The sequence below is a fragment of the Amblyomma mixtum genome, chromosome 1 (assembly GCF_055824585.1).
Source record: "Amblyomma mixtum isolate Tamu chromosome 1, ASM5582458v1, whole genome shotgun sequence".
Lineage (NCBI taxonomy): Eukaryota > Metazoa > Arthropoda > Arachnida > Ixodida > Ixodidae > Amblyomma > Amblyomma mixtum.
Window position 1 is genome coordinate 168,257,329 of NC_143012.1, and position 23,918 is coordinate 168,281,246.

A 23,918-nucleotide genomic window follows, 5' to 3' on the forward strand; every position below is an offset into this window, starting at 1 on the left:
ACTGCGTCGACCTGAAAGCCCGCGTCAAGTGATAATTGTAAGTCATTAATAAAGCCAGCTAATTGAGTATCACAAGAAAATCCCTTGCGAAAACCGTGCTGATAATCGAAAATAATATTATGATCTTCGAGATAGCTGATGACTTGGCTGTGAATGATATGTTAAAGTAGTTTGCAAACAGTGCTGGTTAACGAGATGGGTCGATAGTTTAATGGAGATGAACGCTCACCTGATTTAAATATAGGTATTACTTTGGCTATCCACCAGTCATTAGGTATTAATCCGTGTGATAATTATTGCGAAAACAAACAGGACAACACAGCGCTAATGCTTTGGGATGTGTTCTTCAGCAACTTATTGTTGAAGCCGAGGTGATCCGAACTATTAGTTATTTTAAGATTGTTTAATAAAGCTAAGATACCCGTTTCATTAATAACTATTTCAGGCATGCAAATATATCTAGCTGTCTCTTTTATGGACAAACCATCATCGCTCTTCAGACGGAAACCAGAGACCTGAAAGCATGGCGAGAAAGCACAAAACGGCAGATGTTGCTCTCACGACGAGAAAAAAACAAAATTTTGAAAGAGAAAGTTGCAGTGAAGAAGCGATTGAAGCGGTTCCTTGCTTTTGACCAGCTGAGGTCTATGGAACAAAAGAGCATGAGAGGAATACGGTGGACAGAGGAAACTATTTTAAAGGGTCTAAAAACACGGCTTTCCAGCAGGTCGAGAGACTATACCGTTGTCTTGAATAAACAGCGCGAACGAAGACGAGCACAAAAGACAAAAAAAAACGGACGACACAGCGCTGTGTTGTCCGTTTTCTTGTCTGTTGTGCTCGTCTTCGTTCGCGCCGTTTATTTAAGATGCTTAACCAACTAGCCCGCCAAAACGGGCATAACGTTGTCAGAGAAATAGGGGAACCGCTGCCGACAGAGAGGACCCTTCAGGGGCATCTTGAGGGGTTCAAGCTCTCGCTCAGAATACTTCATGACATCCTCCGTGCACTTCCTGCCAATGCATGTTCACGCATCAAGAGTGACTAGTTTTTTTCAAGTGCTTCTGGTGATAGACAGTGGAAGCAGAATGTAAATGGTGATTTTTTTCAAACAGGAGTAGGTTGGTATGTGGAAAGTCAAATTTGAAATCTCAGGAGGGCGACTTCAGTGGCAGGAAGTGTGTATTGAGATCAATCGTCAGTTGCGCGGCCGTGCGCGCTAAAATTTATGCGCTTTTCTCACAAACACCTCCGCATGGCTTATTTTTTTAGGGTTTTCAATCACGAAGAACGAAACTAATTTCCCCTGTGTCTCCTAATTTCTTTAAGGTGGACCGAATGCATAGTCATGAGCGCCACGCATTCCTGATGATCGATGATATACAGATCATGCCTGGCCTTGTTTTTCACCAAATGACAGGTACCGTGATCAGAAAACCCACTGTTCCATTGAGTGATGGGTGGCTTCCACCGGACACGATGGCCAGGCATGCCCTTGTTTTTATGCTAGGGGTCGTGACAACCCGGTGGAAGCAAAGAGTAGCGTACCACTTTTCCGGAAATACCTTTTGCAGTGTGAATGTAAAAAGTTTTATTTTTGAGATCTTACGCGTTTATGAGCAAATTGGCATAATTGTCGATGTGTTAGTGACATTGGAGGGGGAACCAAGGCCTGCGGAAGCAGTTTGAGATTTTTGTTCGCAAATATTCTAGATGTAGATTGTCTTGTAAACACCCCTGTGATCCGAAACAGGGTTTCTATTTCATGGCAGACACGTTGCTTAAGAATTGGCGGAATCAACTGACTTGTGGGCAGCCCTTGTTGTCGCCCGAAAACATTGTCCAAAAGGACGAAGTGCCATCCATTGAAGTGAACGTTAAGCGCGTAAAGTAACAGGTGGAGCTCGACTCAAAAGTACAGCTTAACATTACCCCGCACCTTCCGCCAGCTTGTTTGGATCCAGGCCATTTCGAAAAAATGAAGGTGAGATTGGCATTTAACCACGACACTGCCGCTGCCTTGCGCTTTCTAGTGGATCGGGGTGACTTTCCAAGGGATGCACTCACAACAGCTGGGCTTATTGAAGCGGTCTTTAAGTGGTTTAAAGTAACGACATCTAGAACAGTGAAACTCGCCATTATCAAATATGATGAGCAGAAGTATGATGAAATACTTGTGTTCCTACCGGACTAAATTGTGCCCTCATAGCCTATCCTCATAGGTGATCCAAAGAAACACACCTGGAAGGCAGTCCAGACTGGCATCATCCTATCAGCTGCAGTTGCACTAGAATTGATGAGATTCACTGGTCACTGACCATGGTCAAACACAAATGACGTTTGCACTAGAACTTCAGCACCACTACCTGAACACTAAAGTGTTATTTGTGGTCTTTCAAGCCGTTCTGATCAAGACACGCTAGAAAAAAATCTTTTTTCTATGTTGAGGTAAAAAAAACCAGTTCTGAGACCGTTTTAACTTCGCTCTGCACTTATGGCGAATTCCAATCGCAGGCCCGGAGCGGTCTGCGCGCTAGCGCCTGAATCCGGCGGAGAGCGCGCGACCTGAAATTGAGGAAGTACCCGTCATTCCTTGCTCTTACCCGCGCTTTTGGCGTGCGCGTCGTCTGCTTTTCAAGCGTAGCGGCAAGAGGGGATTACTCCAGCTGCCTTTTGAGATAGAGGTGACGCCTGAAGTTTATGCTGTGCTGTCAGCCATGTTCGCACATCCGAGCGCGGACACGCACGGTAAGAGTTCTTTGACTCCTTTATTGTACAAAACAGTCGCGGTTCACCATTTTCAGTCTTCCTGAGCAGAGCTGTAACTGCACGACTTTGATTTCATGATAACACCGGTGCACATTACATGTTTTCACGTTTAGTTCACACGTCGTCATTCAGTCCACTACACCATTTGTATCAGGAAGTCGTATGATGCTTCATTAAAATCGCTTCGTACATTTCAGCTCCCGCAAGCAGCTGCAGTGAGGGCGACAACAGAGAAGGGCTTGCCAGTCAAAGTAACTTTGGCGCGTTATTTTAATCAATAAAACAATATACGCAATTAAGTTTGCAAGCACTCTCTTCCTTTGCATTCGCAATATACGTGTATTGAATTGTTTACAGAAGCGGCTGGGGAAAGCCAAAGAAACAGTAATCGCGGTGAGTACACATTATTTCGCATGAAAAGAAAAGGCTACAAAGCGTTTCCTAACTACCCGTGGGGCCCGCACTTCGTAGCCATTCCGGCTCTTTTAGGAAAGGTTTGAAAACATGTATATCCTGGTGCCGCTTTTCCTTTATTTCATTGCTTTTTATTGTCTAGCTTGCATTGTTTTCTAGGTTCTTGCGGTTAAGCCACGCTCTTCCCCGTGCAGTGTTCGTACAAAGGTGATTCGTTCGTTTCGGGTAAATGAAAATATACGCACAAATTTTGCCGACTAATCTAATCAGCGTATCTTAGGCCTAACAAAACTGTACTGATTGAACTGATAAAAATATAAAAGCAGGAGCAATATTCTATTCCGAAGCGACACATAGCCTATGACGGACGCGTAGTGCATGGGTCCGGATTAATTTCCACCACCTGGGGTTCAATAACGTGCGCTGACACCGCACAGCACACAGGCGTTTTTGCATTCCGCCTGCATCGGAATGCGAGGCTGGGATAGAGCTCACGACCTTGGGATCAGCAGCACATCGTCAAAGACACTCGGTCACTGCGAGCGGTGACAGAGAGAAATGGCACGCAAGACAGGCGAGAAGTGGGGATACATCCCTTTTTTTTATATCTGTTTCTTGGGGGGAGTTTTCCCGCTCGCTTGCAGGGCTATCGGGACGGTTCAGATAGGGAGGTTCAGACGGTTCGCATCTACTGCCGAAGAAAGAGAAAAAAAAAACTGCTGCACCAAGGGCAAACAGTGCCAGGATGCAAGAGATTAAGGCATTTTTCCAGCAAATGGAATCTTTAATGGAGAAAAAGGAGCAGAAAAGGAGTGAGAGAGAAGCGGAAAAAAGGTGACAGCGGGAAGAGACAAAAAGCCTTCAAAGAAGAAGCGCGCAAGGAGCGAGCGCGGCACCATGAAGAAAAAATGGCATTGCTGAAACGTGTGCTTGGAGTTCAGGATGAAGACAAGCAGTGAAGGAAAATAAAGTTTTTGTAAAAAGAAATACAGTGTTTCGATACATGATACAAAGGTCAAGTGCTACATTTGATCAAATTAAAAATCAAAGACAGCTATGTACGCATGAAAAATTTTTAATGGGCGTCTAAAATGCTGTTACACACACAAAAAAAAAAGAAAAACTGCAATAACTGCACTTCTATACAGAGAAGTCCATTTTTTCTTGGCATGAGGGCTAAGCCTTGTTCTCGATATGCAGCGCATCACTTTCTGCCTCACATCATTTCTTGGAAGACTTTCTCGCGCTTAAGCTCTCCTAACTTGCGTAAGGCCGTTTCTTCAGCAGCTTCCTCTTCGCTGTCAGCATCCTCTGCTGCGCGCATCCACTGAACATCTGCGCGCAAGTCTTCTGGCTCATCTGCCAGTATGTCTCCAGAGTCAATGCACAAGTTGTGGAGGATGCAGCATACCGTAATAAATTTGTTCAGCCAGCTGACAGTGCGAAGCTCCAGAAAAATTAATTACCGGAATCGTTTTTTGAGAATTCCGAAAGTGTTTTCAACTCGAACCCTGGTTGCTGAAAATTTGGCGTTAAAATCTCTGTGCTGCTTCGAAAGTCCCCCATAATCCCGGAATGATGCCAGCAAGTACTGACGTACCGGGTATGCTACGTCCGCCAAAACATGATAATTGCCCGCTTGACATACTGCCGGCAACTTTCTGAAGAGCGAAGATTTTCTGAAAACCTTCGAGTCATGTGTCTTGCTCGAGCAACCTACGCAAGTGTCAAGAAACCGTCGCTTGTCGTCGCACACCGCCTGCAGTGTCAGTGATAAGTGGTGGTGCCTGTTGCAGTAGGTTGATGCTACTTTGTTGCTAGGACATTGAATTTTGACGTACGCCCCATCCAGACAGCCGACTACGCCGGGAACTCCAGAAACCTGCGCAAAAAGAAGGTAAATAACAATAGTTTTGACTGAAACCAAACGCACACAAAAATGCAAAAAGGGTTGCTTGACTATATATATATATATATATATGCGAAATTGAGAAATGCTTCATTTAAGCAAACATTTATTGGGAGTCGACGTTTCGGACAGAGCCTGTCCTTTTTCAAGACTGAAGTTACATGGTTCTTGCTTCTCTTCTTAAAGGGTCTTCATCTGTAAAGGTGTTCGACACATGAGCCAAAACAAGTAGACGCTGTAGGAGGAAGAATGGCTCAAGAAACAGAAAAAAAAGAAAAAAATTAACAAAAAAACACAAACAGAACAGGGAGGGGGAAGAGACAATGTCATCGCCCGCCACCCACATATGTCGTCGCGGAGAGAAAAGACGAAAAAAAGGAGAAGAAAAGAGGGGGAAAAAAGCGGGAGGGGAGAATGGACGGCGAACCTGAGTCCTAACACAGCGGGTACCCAGTGAAGGGTATGGAGACAGACAGTGGCCGAAGCACAGCAGAGATTTTTGATGCACTCAAATGTTGTCCACTTAAGCGAATAAACAAAATACAAAGAAGCAAAGAGGGGGGCGGGGGAACTTCCGCCATGTGTAACTCCTTTGGCAGGATGAGCCAAGGCGGGCAGAGTGGAATTTAACTAGACACACGTGGGGTGTAGATACGCTCACATGCGCACACCCACAGAAGCAACAACAAAAAAAGAAAAGGAAAAGAAAAGGCCGGAAACGGAGGCGACTTTGGGGAAGAATTGTCGCGTAGAACCACTGTGAATGGCGGGAGTGCTTAAGGTTCTTTGATTGGCCGCTCTCGTCAAGATGGTCGAACGGGGGAAGGTAAGAGCGCGGTGTGCGATAAAGAGATCGGTGTAAGCGTATGGGGGAAAGGAACGGCCAAGGCTTGTGAAGCCGGCACTCCAAGGTCCGTAACGGATTTGCAAGGGGCGTATTGTAGACAAAGCGCCCAGGTTCTCATTAATGCCTTGGGCGATTGTTCCAAACTTATAAAGTACGACTCGCGTTGCTCCCGTTCCCGGGTGTTGTTGAACCCACCCTGTAAGACTGTTAATTTAAATGCTTCAAATGGGTGTTTTTTGTCATTAATGTGTTTTGACAAGCGTAGGTTAGGTAGAGATAGGGCATGCGCGCGGTGGTTATTAAAGCGAATTCGTAGAGGGTTAGCCGTCTGCCCAATGTACTGCATGCTGCACACACCGCATTCTAGGAGGTAGATAACGTTGGAGGAGTCACAGTTAAAGTCGCCGTTGATTTTCCATTTAAAGCCTGCGGCTGTGCTTATTGCACGGCTTGTTGTTTGCATCTGTTTGCCGACCTGGCATCTACTTTTGGCGCAGGGTCGGCAAGCCAACCCCAAGTGGTTATGTGTTTTTAGTGTACGAGAATATTTTCGATCGTCTGTGGACTACGTGAGGGGGAGTAGTGAAAATTTTGGCGAGGCGCTCGCTTTGTTCGAGAATGTTGAAATGTTTTCTAAGGATTTTGTTTACGTTGGGGGGATTATTTGTGAGGGTGAGAATCAAGTTTGCCCGGTGATCTGCTTCTTCACTGTGTCGACGTGCATCTAGTATTTCCTCTCGGTTGAGTTTAGATGCCCTTTGAATTGCATCGTCGACAATGGCGGGGGCATATCTTTGCTTGGTGAGGACTTCTCGCATGCGATTGGAATTCGTCACGAAGTCTTGATCTTGTGAAAAGATTCTTTTACATCGATGTGCCTGAGAGTATGGGACACTTGTTTTAGAGTGACGAGGATGACAACTTTGAAAGTGCAAGTATATGTATATATATATATATATATATATATATATATATATATACATATACATATACATATGTGTGTACAGAGGAGAAACCGGCAACCAAATAAAGCAAGCAGAAAACAACAGCATCATTGGAAAATATTAGCATCACTGACCTTCTCAAAGTCTTGCAACAGTTTGTTGGGGTCGGCGGGGAAAGTTACTACAGTTGGTTCCAACTTTAGTACGTAGTGTGCCACCGTAGTCAGCATTCGGTGCACAGAGCTTTTTGTAACGTCAAAAAGTGTTGCGACTTCCCTCATTGATGTTTTGTTTGCTGCATACCTGCGCAGTAAGAAGAACTAATGAAAAAAAAACAATCAAAAGTACAAGGCACCTTCGATCTGTCCCTGTCATTCGTGCGCAACAACTTGCAACCGTGAACCAGCAATCGCGAATTTCAACGTTAGTGCAGTATGAACGAATGTACGAAATATCCCCGTTACTTTAATTCCTCTCATTGTTGAATGTGCATTGGAAGCGTGCAAAAAACATTCACAAAGCAAACGGGAACAATTAACTCACCAAATGAAGCACAGAATGTGCACTTCACTTGACTTTGCTGGCACACCGCCCTGGGTGTGTGATGGGCAGAAGGCGGAAGTGGCAAAGCCGGCAATTAGCCAGTAAACCACAGATAGTGGCAATCTGAATTGCCTCCGGAACAGTAATTTTGCAGAACCACGAAACAGTTACACATTATTGTTCTTAGAAGGTCGCATACAATTATTTATGCGGTATATGACATACCTCTTCGGGTGAATACTTGTGCACCACGTCTTCAACGAATCCGGCAAGTTTGGACGTTTCTCGGGAATACTAAATATGGGCTGGAAAGCGGCCTTGCAGGCGAAGATTTCCGAATCGCTTTCCGAGCTGGAATCTTTAGAAGAGGAAGAATCTGCCCTGCTACTGCTCTCCTACTCGCTGTCCTCAAGCAGAGCGAGCGCCAGTGCGCGATTCACTTTTCACTGTTCTGACTCCATACCGGCGGGAGATGCTGATCGTCTGCTACGGAACGCGGAGCCGTTGGAGCCCACGCAAACTTCCGGTCGACTCCGCCGATTTCGGCGGAGCAGTCCCGACTGCTCCCACGGAGCGATCTCGGCTCGGCAACCGCTCCCTGCCTGCGATTGGGAGGCGCGATCTGTGGAACAGATCTGCGTTTGGAATACAGTTTCTCCGAAAAGAGCAGAAAATGTTGCTCCCGAAGTGTTCCAACTCTTCGTTTGGAAGTCGCCATTAGAGCCGCAACAATGGCGCAGTTCCTGAAATCAAGCAATAATGGTAGTTATGTTCCCGATTCAATATTTTGTCCAGTTGGTTTAAGTAAAGACAATGAGGACCCCACCTCTACTGGAGAAGCTGAAGTCACCCTTCCTGACGACATCTTATTGCTAAGCGTGCCAGAACAAGAATCACTGCAATACGTAGCTGGTTAGACAGTCAAGAACGAGCAGAAGATGTCTCCACCTGTTCAGCGTGCATAGAAGCGATAACATGCCACATAGCTAGCAAGCTACGCAGCTAAAATCTTATTCAGATACTACGTGGCTCGCCTTACTGTCAAAAGCTGTTGTGTAATTCTAGAAACAGCAGATGGCCTTTTTCGAGCTAACAGCGATCCACTTATCTGCATCACATCACTCTTTTGCGACTGGAAGCTTCTGCTTTGGAAAAAGTAATGACTGCTAACTGCTTTCCCGATTGTCACAAGGTTGTTAGCCGAACACTGCGAATGCTTTTACGAACAAGGAAGCGCTTACTTCTCAGGAACAAAAACCATGCGTGCAGATGAAAATGCAACCCGGATAAAGATCGGCAGCCGAACCGTCGGAAGAATAGCTGCTACTAGCAACGTAAAATAGCAGCAAGTTGTTTTAGTTAGAGTGAGCTGTACGCGAACCTTTCTTTTTCAGTCATTTTTCTTCCATATTGAGCACACACTGGACAACATGCGCAGTTCGGCAGCCGAACCGTCGGAAGAATAGCTGCTACTAGCAACGTAAAATAACAGCAAGTTGTTTTAGTTAGAGTGAGCTGTACGCGAACCTTTCTTTTTCAGTCATTTTTCTGCCATATTGAGCACACTCTGGACAACATGCGCGATTGCGTTTTGGTTATTTTTTATTTGCGGAAAGCAATGATACTGTCTGTTGCACTCAGCTGCTAAATAATTCGCAGCGCATTTTTGAACTTATTCTTGCTTATTTCGCGGCCACTGCTTCTGAATGCGATTTCATTCTTGTTGTGTTTTCTGGGCGACAATATATCCTTGTAACGAGCTGAATGACTTGTAATTCCTGGCAATTTTTTTGCAAGTGGTTATCTCTGTACCAAGCTGGGAAATTCATCTCGTTTCGTTTGGTAGTGTATTATTAATTTTTATCTTGTATTATAATATTTGTTTCGCTACCATGCTAAGTTGCTTCTGTACTTTCGCCCAGTTTCTCTGTGTTATATTGCAGTGTATTGAAGAAACTGAAATCTTTTATTCTGCCCAAAATATGCCGCAAGAGAGGTTCCTTGCGCCTCGTGCCGAACTGTAAACAGGCAGTACACTAACGAACCTAGATGTTACAGGGCCTGCATGCTTATCAGAACAAGCATAGAGCGCCTATTGACGTTACGCTCGCAGTAAGTTTTTTTTTTACACCCGCACATAAATTTCAAACGAATAAAGCATGTTACTGTATATTGGCGACGTGCGCAAAAATAAATCTTTCGTGTGTGTGTGTGTGTGTGTGTGTGTGTGTGTTTGGTTTATGGGATTTAGCGTCCCAAAGCGACTAAGGCTATGAGAGACGCCGTAGTGGAGGGCTCCGGAAATTTCGACCACCTGGGGTTCTTTAACGTGCACTGACATCGCACAGTACACGGGCCTCGAATTTCTCCTCCAAAGAAATTCAGCCGCCGCGGCCGGGATCGAACCCGCGTCTTTCTGGCCAGCAGCCGAGCACCATAGCCACTGAGCCACCGCGGCGGCTGTGTGTGTGTGTGTGTGTGTGTGTGTGTGTGTGTGTGTGTGTGTGTGTGTGTGTGTGTGTGTGTGTGTGTGTGTGTGTGTGTGTGTGTGTGTGTGTGTGTGTGTGTGTGTGTGTGTGTGTGTGTGTGTGTGTGTGTGTGTGTGTGTGTGTGTGTGTGTGTGTGTGTGTGTGTGTGTGTGTGTGTGTGTGTGTGTGTGTGTGTGTGTGTGTGTGTGTGTGTGTGTGTGTGTGTGTGTGTGTGTGTGTGTGTGTGTGTGTGTGTGTGTGTGTGTGTGTGTGTGTGTGTGTGTGTGTGTGTGTGTGTGTGTGTGTGTGTGTGTGTGTGTGTGTGTGTGTGTGTGTGTGTGTGTGTGTGTGTGTGTGTGTGTGTGTGTGTGTGTGTGTGTGTGTGTGTGTGTGTGTGTGTGTGTGTGTGTGTGTGTGTGTGTGTGTGTGTGTGTGTGTGTGTGTGTGTGTGTGTGTGTGTGTGTGTGTGTGTGTGTGTGTGTGTGTGTGTGTGTGTGTGTGTGTGTGTGTGTGTGTGTGTGTGTGTGTGTGTGTGTGTGTGTGTGTGTGTGTGTGTGTGTGTGTGTGTGTGTGTGTGTGTGTGTGTGTGTGTGTGTGTGTGTGTGTGTGTGTGTGTGTGTGAGCGCGCGCACAGGTAAAGGCTGCAAAATCACTGAGGAAATTGCGAGCACAAATACAGGAGAGAACTGCGCGCGTGGATTATTGCGACAGATGCTCATTCACTCAGCCACTCAACAGTTCATGTCTCAGAGCACTGGTTAGAATTGTAAGGCGTCTGCGGCTTCGAGATGTAGGCAGCTTACGCACCTTTCATCGCGCGGAATGATTTTGACATGAAAGAATTGAAAGCTGCACCGCCGCCGCAGTGGCTCAGTGGTTATGGCGCTCGGCTGCTGACCCGATGGACGCGGGTTCGATTGCTGCCGTGGCGGTCGAGTTTCGATAAAGGCGAAATGTGCTGTGTTTGTCTGTGCACGTAAAGACACTCGAGGTGGTCGAAAGGACTTGATGTCCTCCACTAGGGCGTGCCCATAGCGTCAGCCGCTTGGGGACTTTAAACCCCCTTAAACAAGCAGAATAAGAGTACAGCCACATTTTGGTCCCAGTCACGTGGTGTTCGTCATCCTTAGCTTCATAAACATACAGCAGTAATAATTGTTTTGGGACGATAAGAATGGGACGGCTCGGAACGCAACAACACGTGAAATATTACTTTTGAATCATATGTTTTCTTGTTACCATAAGAAAAGCTTTGCAAGAACATATTTCTCATAACTCTGCGAAAGGTGTAGTTGCTGAAAGCAGGTGAGATTTTAAAAATTTTGGGTGTCGAGATATTGACAATGTTTCACCAGAAATATGGGAGACTTACCCCATTTTATTTTTTTCCTCTCATAGCCTTAGTCGCTTTGGGACGTTAAAACCCATAAACCAAACCAACCTTGTTTTTTTTTAAATAATTTTCACTTCAAGCAGCTTCCTAAACACCAACGAGTTTGCTTCCGACAGAACTGAGTAAATTCTAGATTTGGTCTTTCAGCAGCTGTTTTTTGTTTGTTTTTACATGCTAGTTCGACCGAAAGGGATTTCTCCTGCGGCAGTCCAGGCTGCTGCGCGTTATGCATGGAGATTACAAGAGGGAAGGCGATGTTCTCTTACAAGCCATCATTCCACATACTGAAGCATGAAAATAACAACCTAAACAAGCGGCATTCCCATGACTCATGCGGCGCTGCAACTGCTCATGAGGCAGCGTTTAAATGCCTTTTTTTGGTTGCTGTTACTCAACCCTCACAATTAACCCTAAACCAGAATTCTTCTGGTCACAACCGTGTTACAGTGCGCAACTAGAGCATCGTATTAACATAGGTGTTTACAAAGATTTAGTGTCTACCGTCAGTCGGGTCCTTTCAGCATTAGCCAGCGCGGTCTCCGAGGTATAGCAACTCCGAAATAATCGCCAAGCTTTCCTGCACTAAAAAAACTGAAGTTGAGGTTAGTAAGCACTCAGGCACTCAAAAGCACAGCCCGTTGCACGAGCGAACGCGCCTTTGAGAGAATGTATTATGGCAGCATTAAACCGCCATCCGCTCATATAAGCGTAGGCCGCGCCTCTACTCGAATGTCGTTCCACTCTCTCTTGGCGGAGTTAAATTTTGAATAGGATTTGGCGAGAGACGCTGCTAAAGAAACAACACTCCGAGGACATTCATTATAGTGCCGCGAGCTCGCTCGTGCAAGCCATTTACAGCGTGTGTACCGCGATCAAAGTAATCGCAATACAAAAAGTTCTGATAAAGCAGTGCAACGTGTGCGGGGCACTTGTTTGAGTAACTAATTTTTGTATCTCCCACGCCATGATCTCAATGCGGCGGAATCGGAGGCAGAAAATGCAACGAAATTCACTCGGGCGCTCGGTCCACTGCGCGCCAAACCGCGAGCGTTGGGAAACAATGCGCTGAATATATTGACTCTGGTGCCGCGAACTCGCACGCGCAAGCCACTTCCAACGTGTGCTCCGAAGTCGAAGCCATCGAAGGAGAAAAAGTTTCTATAAAGCAGTGCAACTTTGGTCTGGGCAGTTATTTCAGTCATTGATTTTTAAATGTCCCATTTCATGGTGTCATTTCGACCGCAGCTAAGGCAGAAAATGCAACACAAAATTCATTCGGGCGCGCGGTCTACTGGGCGCCAAAAGGCGACGGTTGGAAGCGTCCGGTAGCTTCCCCCTGCCTAGGTGCCGCCACCGCCGGCGCCTTGGAGGAGCCGAGAGAAGGAGCGCCGGCGTAGGAAGAGATATCGTTACTTATATAGTTTATTGAGTGGGTTTATAAGAACAGGCGGAGTAAGAACGTCAGAACAGATCAGATAGGTCTCGCTGCTTGTGTGCAAGCACCCTTTCTCCAGGTCACCGTTCACATCTTGGCAGAGGCGCTTTGCGCTGCTTAATGTTTGTACGAGCACCGCTGAGCGGCTGATATTTGTCGGACATTCAAGAGGACTCAGTGATTCGAGTGCCATTCGAATGACTGACAGCCCATTTCTGTTGACTGCAACTGTATGCTATCTCTTAAAACAGGTTAAATGTTCTTTACTAGATACTGCAAATATCCAAACCATTGATTTTGCGTGGACGATCTCGTCACTTGTGGCTGTTACTACGAGAAACCCTTTGACATATAATTGTCATCAACCTGACTACGCCCACTACTGGAGAAAGGCCTCTCCAATATCTCTCCAATAAACCCTGTCCTGCGCTAGCAGCGGCCACGTTATCTGAGCATACTTCTTAACCCCATCGTTCACCTAACTTTCGGCTGTCCCTGCTACGCTTATGTTGTCTTGGAGTCCAGTCAGTTACCCTTCGCATCACATGCACGTTTAACCAGTTCGGCACAGCAAGGCACCAATTTACAACATGCAGTAGCGCACTTACTGCATGCAATAAAATTTGCGCTGATTTAACCCGGTAAGCCTTGCCACATGATGCACAACATGTGCCACGCAGAGGTGACAGAAAAGAACAGTTGGTAAATGCCTAGAAGTTTACACGGTGATACCACAGGTCTGGCACATGCTGCACAAGCATAAGGGCCACATTTGCACATGAAATTATTTTTGTCGCTAAGAACTTATCTATGCACCGAGGTGCACGCTTATATATTATGTGCGGAGTGCTTGCCTGCTACAGCCACTCCGCCTTGGCATTCTCATATGTGTCCACGGTCCCATTATTCAGTTAGAAGCCTGATGAAGAGGCTAGGAATACCAATCAAAATTCTAGGATTCTACAGAAAACTCACCCTGGAAGGGTTAAATATTTTCTTGAAGTTTTCACTAACCGCAGCGGTATAGTACTTGTTATCCGCGTACGCTACAAGTTCCAAAGATGCCGTATATCGATGCGGCTTCCGCAGGTGCTTCCCAAGCGTCATGAAGAAGAGAAAGAACCCAGGAGAGGCGGTTACGTCGTATTTTTTGAAGTCTGCTCCTCCCTGCGCCCCTATACTTGGCTGCCGTCTTTGTGGGCTTGCGCATGCGTAACAGGCATTGCCGCAGAAGTCGCTGCGCCCAACGTTACTTTTGGCTGCGCTGTCGGCCAAAGACTCCCATTAATCCTTAGGGAAGCGCGTGACTTCCGGCACATTTTCTGGCTTGCAGCTGTGGCCTTTCATGTGTTTTCCTTCCTCCACGCCAGCAATAGAGTCCCGCTGAGTCGCTCAGGCTAGCGATGAAATGTAGAAAGTAGTCCCTTGTTTAGCGCACTAAAGTATCTTGTGCATATCGTGGTTTCTAATAGTTGTGCATTCAGCACTGGCATGCGCTGTGGTTTCCTGCGCGTGCCTGCAAAGTTTCATCCTGTGTCCTTTTCTTTTCTTGATCACCATCTTCCAATTCCCATATGTAAGGTGCGAAAACCAGCCGCCATGTGTTATTGCTGTTATTTTGACGACTGATTCTCCTGCACTTCGATTATTGGTAAGCACCACCTGTGACAAGAGCCCCGCATGTAAATCATGGAGGTGACATGAAAACATTCAAGAGGAAAAGAAGGCGGGTGGCGAGACCGAGAGTCAGAAAAGTAGCGGAAATCAATTGGATTGATGCTGCGGAAATGCGGCAGATATTTTTATTTCAGTACCTAATCTATCCGAAATGATTACATTCCAATTCTATTTCACTGTGCATTGTATTAAAATTGTGATTATTTTCTGATCGTTTCTTTTGCAATTTTCTGATACGTAATTCTTATTTAGTTTCATGTGCGGTAAGTCGTTCTTAGTCCGGCGTCTCTCTCCTTTCTTCTCGAAGTGGCGGAATAAAAAGCGAGAAGACAGTTGGCAGGTGTAACGGCGTGGTCACAGGTTGCACTTAAAAGACGCTTCCACGCTATCGCATAAAATACAGTCGCGCATCCGAGTGATGCTGCATTCGTTCCCAAACGCCCTTTCATTAATAACGTCTTCTTTTGCGGACATGGCTATCTTCCTGCACCTTTACTCCAGGCGTTTGCTTTCTTGTTTGTTTCTATGCTGCTTACCAATTCCATTTGCACCTGCAGCATGCTTGGCTGACAGTCATTGTACAAAGAGTTTATTGCACGTAAGTAGCAACGTGCCTACGTTGGAAGGAAATTAGTCGAACGCTGACGCTTTTTTTTGCGTGTAATAAAGGTTTAAACCTGGGCTTTCGTTATTTTGGCCTGGAAGCTTTGCAGGTCAGATGTAACATTGATTGGCTCCTTTTAGAAGCCTACCGCTGTTCCCTTGTGTGAAGATGTAAAAGTCGGTTTAATCAGTGACTAACACAAAGCGCCAAAAACAGAAATTGAGTGTTCCTGCTTCGCTTTCGCGATTAGCCACGGGGGAAACAAGTATCTAAAAAAAGCTTCCGGTGCCAAGGATGCTTGTTGATAAAACAGGGAAGTTAATATGTACGATCAACTAACACTCGTCACACGCCTATCAGACAGGAACCAATGTAATTTACGGCCGATATGTGCCGTTTAAAGCGGTAGAAATGAAAAAACGCTGTAGTGCTGACACCGGTTATACGCATGTTCTGTGTGTGAATTTGCGCTTTCTACAGCAAGAGCAGAAAAAAACTGATGGCGCGGTAAGCCAGAGCCAGTTATTTAAATTCAGTTGAAGCGATTATGAAACAGGACTAAGACAACCATGCTCATTAAAAGTTTAATACAGAAAACTGATATGTAGAAAACGAATATATGCAGATATGTAGAAAACGTTGGCGTGATTGATATGATGGAGAGGTGTCTAAATAATAAGCGGGAACTCCATTCAAAAGCCCCCGCCAAAACGGTCGCTGCTGTTCGCGACGGTGTAGCCCAGTATGTCGGCGCATTCTTTCCTCCCGGGCTCGCGCTGCTCTTTGGTGTGGGTCATCCAAACGAGCAGGGCGCAGCGGCGTCCGCTGAACACCGGGAGTACGCCATGGCAGTTTCTGCCGCTGAATGCCACCAGGCGGCCGCACTTCGGTCGGACGATGGCCTGCGAAGCACGGGGTGCCCACCGTGAGCGCTCATGGGTCCAGAAGCTTCCTTAGTACAGTTACGGTGGCGCCACTAAATCACGGCTTTTTTCACTTTATATAAGATCGATTAATTGGCAGGTTATGAAGGCAACCTCATAGCTGAGTGTACATAATGTACAGCGCAAAAGACGATTTACCGTGCAGTACCGCGTCGAAAGGATACGATAAAGCACGGAATACGTTTGGGGCTGCGCAGAGCGTTGCACGAAACAAGACATTCAGCAGCCCTCAACCCACCGTGACACTACGACTCTAGTCAAGTCTTCCTGATAATTCTACTCAATCAAAGAACTTGCTCCAGTAGTTGGCAGACATTGCATTTGAGAGGTGGATGTCCTCACACGTGCTGACTACACGAAATAGAATTGCAAGAAATTGTGCTTCCCCGCAAAGTGCAGCCAATGTATTGTCAGTATTCTGTAGCATATTTTAGCCTCCAGCAGTCCAGTTTTGCCATGAATGAGTACAAGTACTACTACGACAAATACAAGTATTAAAGGACATTATTCCACCAATAATTATGTCCGAGCATATCGACTGCCTGGCCAAACAGACGACGCTGTTCTTCAGCCGCTTTAGTGCCAAGCCAGTCAAACTAAGTGGCAAAGCAAAGGCAAGGGGGAAGAGGCCTGACTGCTGAAAAGCCAGGCAGCAGAAAAAACGCGGTAGGTAATCATCGGAAGACGGGCAGTTGGGAAAGCAGTAACGCCATGAAGTCGACAACAAAGGGGACGGCGCGAAATGAAAATTGTCGGGAGGTAGGGAAATCTTTTTTTTTGTGACATATGGCCATATTTTCCCTTAAGCTGCAAAAACTGGACGCTTGACCAGCTGCACCAATCAATATCTATCGCCGTTTTCAGTGTACGCAGTGCAATAACATAACAGACTTTTAGTAGAGCGAGTACTGCTAACCGTGAGCCATGCCCGGCTAGTGCACACGCGCTGACTGACTGGTCCGGACGCAGCAGGCTTGCGCGCACAGGACATGACGTGGCGCCATTTGGCGACTGCTAGGCGTACTGCGCATGCGCACTGAGAGTGCGCGCTAGGCGAGAAGCGGTCGCGGTACGCGCTATGCTAACGTCTATTGAAACGAACGTTGATGAGAGTGCGCTTCCCTCCACGAAAATGGTTATGTATTCACTGCGAAATATCGGCTGTTCTCGTTCATTTTGCCGGCTTCCTCTGATGCGCCGAATTATTTACTTTCCATTATTCCGCCAAATAAAAATTCCAAGAGTTCTTGCGTTATATAAAATGGCCTGATCGGCTCTCTAGAAACAACGGCGGCGAGTGCTATAAACCGCTTTCAGCAATGCTCAGCGACTGTGACTCAGTGGACATGGCGCTCGAATGCTCACCCGAAAGACGCGGGTTCGATCCCGGCCACGGCGGTCGCATTTGCATAGAGTCGAAATGCTAGAGGCCCGTCTACAGTGCGATTTCAGTGCACGCTAAAGAACAACACCCCACGTGGACGATATTATCCGGAGCCTCCACTACGGCGTACCTCATAGCCGGAGTCTCTTTGCGTCGTTAAACGCGATGAACCCGTCCTCTCCTCAACGCATAGCAATGACGCTTCCGGCTCACTGGAAGCACTGCAGCACCATAGAAATATGCTCTGGTTTAAGGTGATTGCTACCAAACCAACATTTTGTTGTCACTTGCAATTATTTGAATTACAAAATTTGCCGCAGAAGCACGAACTGCGCACATTCACTTAGCTTACTTGCCACCTTCAGGCAGATTCGAAACACAACATAGCTGCAGAGGTGGCTCAGTGGTTATTGTGGTCGGCTGCTGACCCCAAAGAGCGGTGCTCGATCTCAGACGCGGGAGTAGCAGTTACGTGGAAGTGAATGTTAGAGGCCCGAGAGGGAGCTCTTTAATCAAAAAGAGAGAGGCCCGTGTGCTGTGAATGTCAGTGGACGTTAAAGAAAGCCAGGGTAGAAGTTGTCTAGAGCCCTCGAGTACGAAGTCCCTCATAGCCTCTGTCGCTTTGGGACGATAAACCCGCATAAAACCAAATCCAAATTAGGCATTGACTCATCAGATGTTTACTGCTAGTGAATGTCATAGTTTGACCACGTAAAGCGTTGGTGCTTTTTAACTACGGAGTGTCTAGCGTTCCGTCCAGACGGAACCTTTGCGGCTGCTGCAGTTCCGTCCAGACGGAATATTTACTGCAGCTAGAGTTCCGTCCATACAATAGACAGTTTTAGCTTCACAAACGTAGAAGCTTCACGTAAGTAGAACATTTACGGGTCACCAGTGCGCATGTGCAGAACGTGAAGTGTCTGCTTGGGTCGCACAGACGTAAGTGAGATTCGGATCTTTGCGTTGCGGTCTTTACGTTGCTCGCGTGCGTGGGGTTGGCAAGATGGCGGCGCCCTGCCCGCCTGCTTCCCAACGCTAACAGCTTCGTCGCTAATCCCTCGTAGTGGTATCATGCTGTAAACTGCTGTATTTGCCTTCAGTTGGTCCATTCTTGCTTTCGCATGAAGTTTTAGGTGAGAACTAGCTTTTGTTTTTGAGATAGAAATCCGTTTCAGCAGCTCCTAAGCCTGACGGAGAAGCGTTTGTAGTCGTCATAGCAACGAGTGTGCCGACGGTCTCGCGAGACCACGCGAAGCTCAAAACCTCGCGGGATATCGCGAGACCCTCGACACAGTCAGCATGTAAATTTTCCTTCCTCCAAGCAGTCAGCGGGAAAAGCGATACGGTGCACGTTTTGGCTCCGTACGCACACGTCGTCAACATGAGTGGGACAACAGCGCGCCTTCGCTTCTCGAAAAGCGATGATTTAAATATGCTGTGGGACGTGAAGGGATGCAATCCCTTTGAAGATAACATCCAACATACAGTTCGGGGGAATGAAATCGCTCAACGTTTCTCAGAAGAAAGGGGGAAAGTATTTACCACCTGCACTGTGGCTTGGCCTGGCTTCGCTCCAAGCAGCTCGACTAAACAAAATTAGTTTTCTTTATCTCTAATAGATAGCGCGGCATAGCATGCTTGCGCATTTTTTAGGTTCTATGGCAGATCTACACAGTTTGCGTCCCGTACGTGCAGCTAGAACTGTACTAAGCGGCACGAGCGTACGCTACGTAGACTGCTTACGTGCGTGCAGGTTCTACGTACGTAAAATTAAAACTGTCTAATGTCCGTACTGTCAATACTATACAAAATAAGTGATTTCTACCCACATAAAGCATTTCTTTGCCTCTGGTTTGGTTTGGTTTTATGGGGTTTAACGTCCCAAAGCGACTAAGGCTATGAGACACGCCGTAGTGGAGGGCTCCGGAAATTTCGACCACCTGGGGTTCTTTTACGTGCACTGACATCGCACAGCACACAGGCATTTAGAATTTCTCCTCCAAAGAAATTCAACCATCGCGGCCGGGATCGAACCCGCGTCTTTCGGGTAAGCAGCCGAGCACCACAACCACTGAGCCACCGCGGCGGCTTTCTTTGCCTCTGGGATAACCAGTTGACAAAGATGTATCGAGGTGTTATCTCTACGCATGTATATGGCAAAAAAATATATGTCCGCGTACTGCGCTTAGTTGCATCCTCGAAGGTATAAATTCCGTGCATGCATGCAGGACCGGGAAAATGACAGAAGCAGAATGCAGAAACTCTTCGCGAAATGATGTGAAGCCCTGTCTCTGTGCTGCAAGATGACGTAGCGCGAAAAAGACTAAGACGTACAAAAACGGTCAACAAGCATTATGCAAACGCACCAAAAAAACCGAAGCCAAAACTCGTTGTATTGCCATTTCTCACTGACTACTAGGAAAATAAAATGATGCAGCAGAATATCCTGCCACACATTAGGCGGAACAGGATTGACACTTTTTTCAATAAACATGCAAAAGTCTGCAAGCAAACTGGTTTCCCAATCCTTAACGCCAGCTTTAATTCCGTCTTGACAGAACTGTTGTGGCAGATAATGATGGATGGAACCATATGGTGTCAGATACAGTTCCGTCTGGACTGAACCCCATCGCTACATGCAGTTCCGTCTGGACGGAACTCTAGCGCAAATTGTAGTTCCGTCTGGACGGAACTCTAGCGAAAATTGTTGTTCCGTCTGGACGGAACTCTAGCCACAGCCTTTTAACTAATTTATAGCGCGGATAAGAATCATGCCGAATTACGGCGCCACGAAACTTTCGCTCGATGGCCGACCTGCACGACACTCCTGCTCCGGCGCTACGCTGACCTGATATTTCGGTATCACCGGCATCGACGCATTGCAGTCTCTGACGGCATCTAGCCATGAATTGTGCTGGCGTCGAGGGTGGTCTAGTGTCACAGACCAGTGAGAAATAAATTGTCCCGTTGTGCCGCCGGTCGTCTTTCTCAGTGTCGCATAGGTATACGTATCGGTGTCGCATTTCGCAAAGTAATAATGCACAGATGCTATCTCTCTTTCTGCTTCAACCTCTCTTATCTATTTTCAAAAAAAGGTAACTGAAGCGGTCACCAAGCTATCAAGTGGTTGCACGCGTGCCTACTAAAAACCACCCTTCTCTTTCCTTCTTCTTGAGCTCTGTTGATTGCGTGCCCGAACAAATCGGGCGTCGTCACCTATCAGAGCTTGAAGTGGCGCTCTTTGTGCAGTACCGCCATTACGGTAGCCCTTCTAGAGGGAATACATCTCACGGTATCACCTGTTGCACTCCCATGCGTTCTATTGCCAAGAGCGTCTCGTTTCGCGCGGCGCCAAATCTCCCGAAACGCTGATTGACCGATTTATAGATCCACAGTTGCGTCACTTTGGTAACCGGGTCAGCTACGTGGTGAACAACGCTCTCCCACGCACCCGGACGCTGGTGCGTGGAGTCTTGGCGAACACGAACTCTCCACCGTGCGCGTCGTCGTTCAGGTAGACGACAGCGCTGACGTCCCGCCAGCTGAATTCCCAGTTAACAGCCGGGCAGCTGGAGTCCTCCTGGAACTGGCAGTTGTCCGCGTGCAGCGGGTGGCTCATGTCCATCCTCTCGGTGCTCGAGTCTGCGACAGTGGTGAACCCACATGAATGCAGTGTGCGGCAACGTTGCTGCCGAGGACCAGATCCGGTCGAAGCATAATAGAGTTTTGGAGCGAGCTCCTATATGCGAACTCTCCTCCCTGATCCCTCCTCCTTTCCCAACCGCAAGCATAGCCTGAAAGACTATCTCCTTGTGGTATGCATCCACAAGAAATTGGCCTACACACCAAGAGTTGACGTTTCCATAAATTATTTTTTTCCACAAACAATAATAGACGGAAAAACCTGCACTACTTTGAGACAGGATTTTGTGAAAAAGTTAGAAACGTATGCTGTGTAATTTCTCTGCTGCTCGGCAGTTTTCTGTAAATAATCGGCTTGTGCTTCTTTTTGCATTCGATTGCCACCCTGTAACAGCTCGAAAGGGCAAACCATACTTTTAAATAAATAAATGAAGAAAAGCATCAGCTGCTGGTCTAAGGTCGCCACAACTCCCTAACGGCCCCATTATCCACCGCGGCGATTTTGATCTCCAAAGAAGAATATCGCGAACTGCAGCAACCTCAAGCGGACTTTTCTACTTTAAGGGACTCTTGAAAAAATTAACCGGTTATCCTAGAGCCCTGCCCGCCATATCGTACGATCGTACGGGGTACTTTCACTACAAGATGGTTTCAGCGTGCGAGCGTCTTTTAGCATGAGAATATGTCGGGAACGTAAAGCTCCAAAGCAGAGTCATCGTCATAGTGACAAGCTCAGTTTTTTTTCTTCCCCTAACGCCCCAGGACATGAAGTTTGCATCAGTTTTTATGTACTTACTATTGAGCGCGGTCCGGCATGTGGTCTGCACGAGATGCATGTAGAGCCTTCTCTTGAGCTGGAAATATGCTTCAGAGAATAGGCGGGCCCGGTCCGAAGCGGCCAGCATCACTTTCGTGGCGGTCGCCATTTGTGCCGAGGATGGCAAGTACTGTGAACAGAATAGCATTACTTAGTACACCGATGCTAGAAGGTCTCCATGTGAGACCTTCTGGCATTCATCCTTCATATAACCAGTTTTAATAAGATTTCAACCACCTTTATCTGCTGAGCTCTTATATTGCGCTGCTTTGGATTATCAGAATCTAAAATAGAAAAGTTCCTCTTTTGGTTTTCTGTAGTGTACTGTCTTGTTGCTTAGGGAGCATTGGGTGGTTTTGTTTGCGCTCTTGCGCCTCACCGTGTAGCGTACGCATTAGTATCGTATGAGGACATGCCATTGCTGTCTAAATATAATGAATTTTTTAGGTTTGGTTTGGTTTATGGGGTTTAACGTCCCAAAGCGACTAAGGCTATGAGAGACGCCGTAGTGGAGGGCTCCGGAAATTTCGACCACCTGGGGTTCTTTAACGTGCACTGACATCGCACAGTACACGGGCCTCGAATTTCTCCTCCAAAGAAATCCAGCCGCCGCGGCCGAGATCGAACCCGCGTCTTTCGGGCCAGCAGCCGAGCACCATAGCCACTAAGCCACCGCGGCGGCTCCAATGGATTTTTTAACGTTGTTTCTGTAACTATACCTCTAATATGTTGCCCAGCGACGGTATATGGTATGCGTAGTGAACGTATAAAATATTCTAATGACACCACATTCCTCTGTAAGTCAACGTTGAAGTTTAGCGGTGTCTCTTAGAAGTAAGCTTGATTTCTGTAGAGTGTAGTGCTTGACAAAGCGCAGGAGATCCACGCAAGTTCCAGAGAGTGAACTGCTTCTTTTAGCCGAATGTTGTGCCTGGTTCTTTGACCGTTCCAGTGAAGTTTTCTGGTGTCATTCGGCGACAGGCGTGCTGATTAAAATTCGATAGGTACGAATCCCACAGTAATAACTATATTCCCCTTCTGAATATTGCGTGCGCAAATAAAAACCAAATTCCAAGCCTTTCATCATCTTCGGGGACGAAGGAGTAACGACGGGAGTTGCACCTGCACCATCTCGATGTGGCCCCGTCCGACACTAGATTGGTTTATGGGGTTTTAACGTCTCAAAGCGACTGGCGCTATGACGGACGCCTATTTAAAAGCTCCGAAAATTTCGTCCACCTCTGGTTTTTAACATCGGAAACTAGTTTATGTGGCGGGATCATAGATGTTAGGCCGGTTTGCTAACTAACGCATCCCTCCCTCCCTCCCATTGGTTAAGTTTGCAGATGTGTTTTGGTGTTATTACACACTTTCTCCAACTTTTGAAAACATTAACAAAAGTAGTGCATCTTTATCGGCTATTAAACTTTATTTGCACCTAAAGAGCCCGGGCAAAGACGTTTTGAACAGTGAACTCGCCGCTAAAAATCATATGTACTGTGTGTATGAATCTTATTTTCTCTCTGAACATAACAACGGCTAAACAAACGTCGGGGTACTTCTCACATTAATGACGTCTGCCGTCCGATATCCAGTGAACGCTTCTTTGTCGGTGAGCCGGCGAGAATACATCTCGCGGCCATTGTCGATGGGGCCTGCCAGCTGCGAGAAAATTGGGACTTTTAGCAGAAGAGCAGTGCGAATCTGTTTTCTTCGAGATCGGTAGCTGGTATTAGCTCTTTGCTGAAGAAATCTGGCCAGCTACCGCTTTGCTATTCGCATTATAAAAACAAATACTGTCCTCTGATTTTCCTTCCTCACTTCAAGGGCTCACAAAAACCAAAAGAATGTATATGCGCGATGAAATCCTCAATCACTTCCCTAGTGTGCAGATAGCAGAACAGCGTATTCCATGTCTTGTATAAAAATCATAGGACACCATTCAGAAACATGCGCTGGTTTTAACTTCGCGAAAAAGAAGACATATGAAGGAACACGTGCAACATTGTGGGCGCTTGCCTGTATGCGTGCTTCCGAGGGTATTTCATGTTTTTTGAGTAGTTGAAACAAAGCTGTTCAATGAACCAAGAGTTACGCAAAAATGGCGAAATAATAGGAGCGAAATGAG

The 23,918-nt window shown here is 46.6% G+C and overlaps 1 protein-coding gene and 1 pseudogene across 1 annotated transcript; one reads left to right on the forward strand and one right to left on the reverse strand.

Annotated features, from left to right (window-relative positions):
* LOC149369725 (uncharacterized) overlaps positions 1–2,194 on the forward strand; it is a 68,395-nt pseudogene extending 66,201 nt beyond the window's left edge.
* Positions 2,195–15,695: 13,501 nt separating this feature from the next.
* Positions 15,696–23,422, reverse strand: LOC149369726 (prolyl 3-hydroxylase 3-like). Its single transcript, XM_089576976.1, has 4 exons — positions 23,357–23,422; positions 21,770–21,920; positions 20,783–20,973; positions 15,696–15,905 (listed from the first exon to the last, which is right to left on the reverse strand). The coding sequence occupies exons 1-4, from the start codon at positions 23,420–23,422 to the stop codon at positions 15,696–15,698; spliced, it is 618 nt and encodes a 205-aa protein (XP_089433102.1).
* Positions 23,423–23,918: the final 496 nt, after the last annotated feature.

Excerpts from the sequence above, each read along its gene's own strand:
- LOC149369726 (XM_089576976.1), bottom strand. The coding sequence starts at position 23,422 with ATGTATTCTCGCCGGCTCACCGACAAAGAAGCGTTCACTGGATATCGG. Across the intron at positions 20,974-21,769 it reads ATGCCGGACCGCGCTCAATA|ACTCGAGCACCGAGAGGATG; the intron begins GTAAGTACATAA and ends CCACTGTCGCAG. Across the intron at positions 15,906-20,782 it reads CTCCACGCACCAGCGTCCGG|GCCATCGTCCGACCGAAGTG; the intron begins GTGCGTGGGAGA and ends CGTGCTTCGCAG.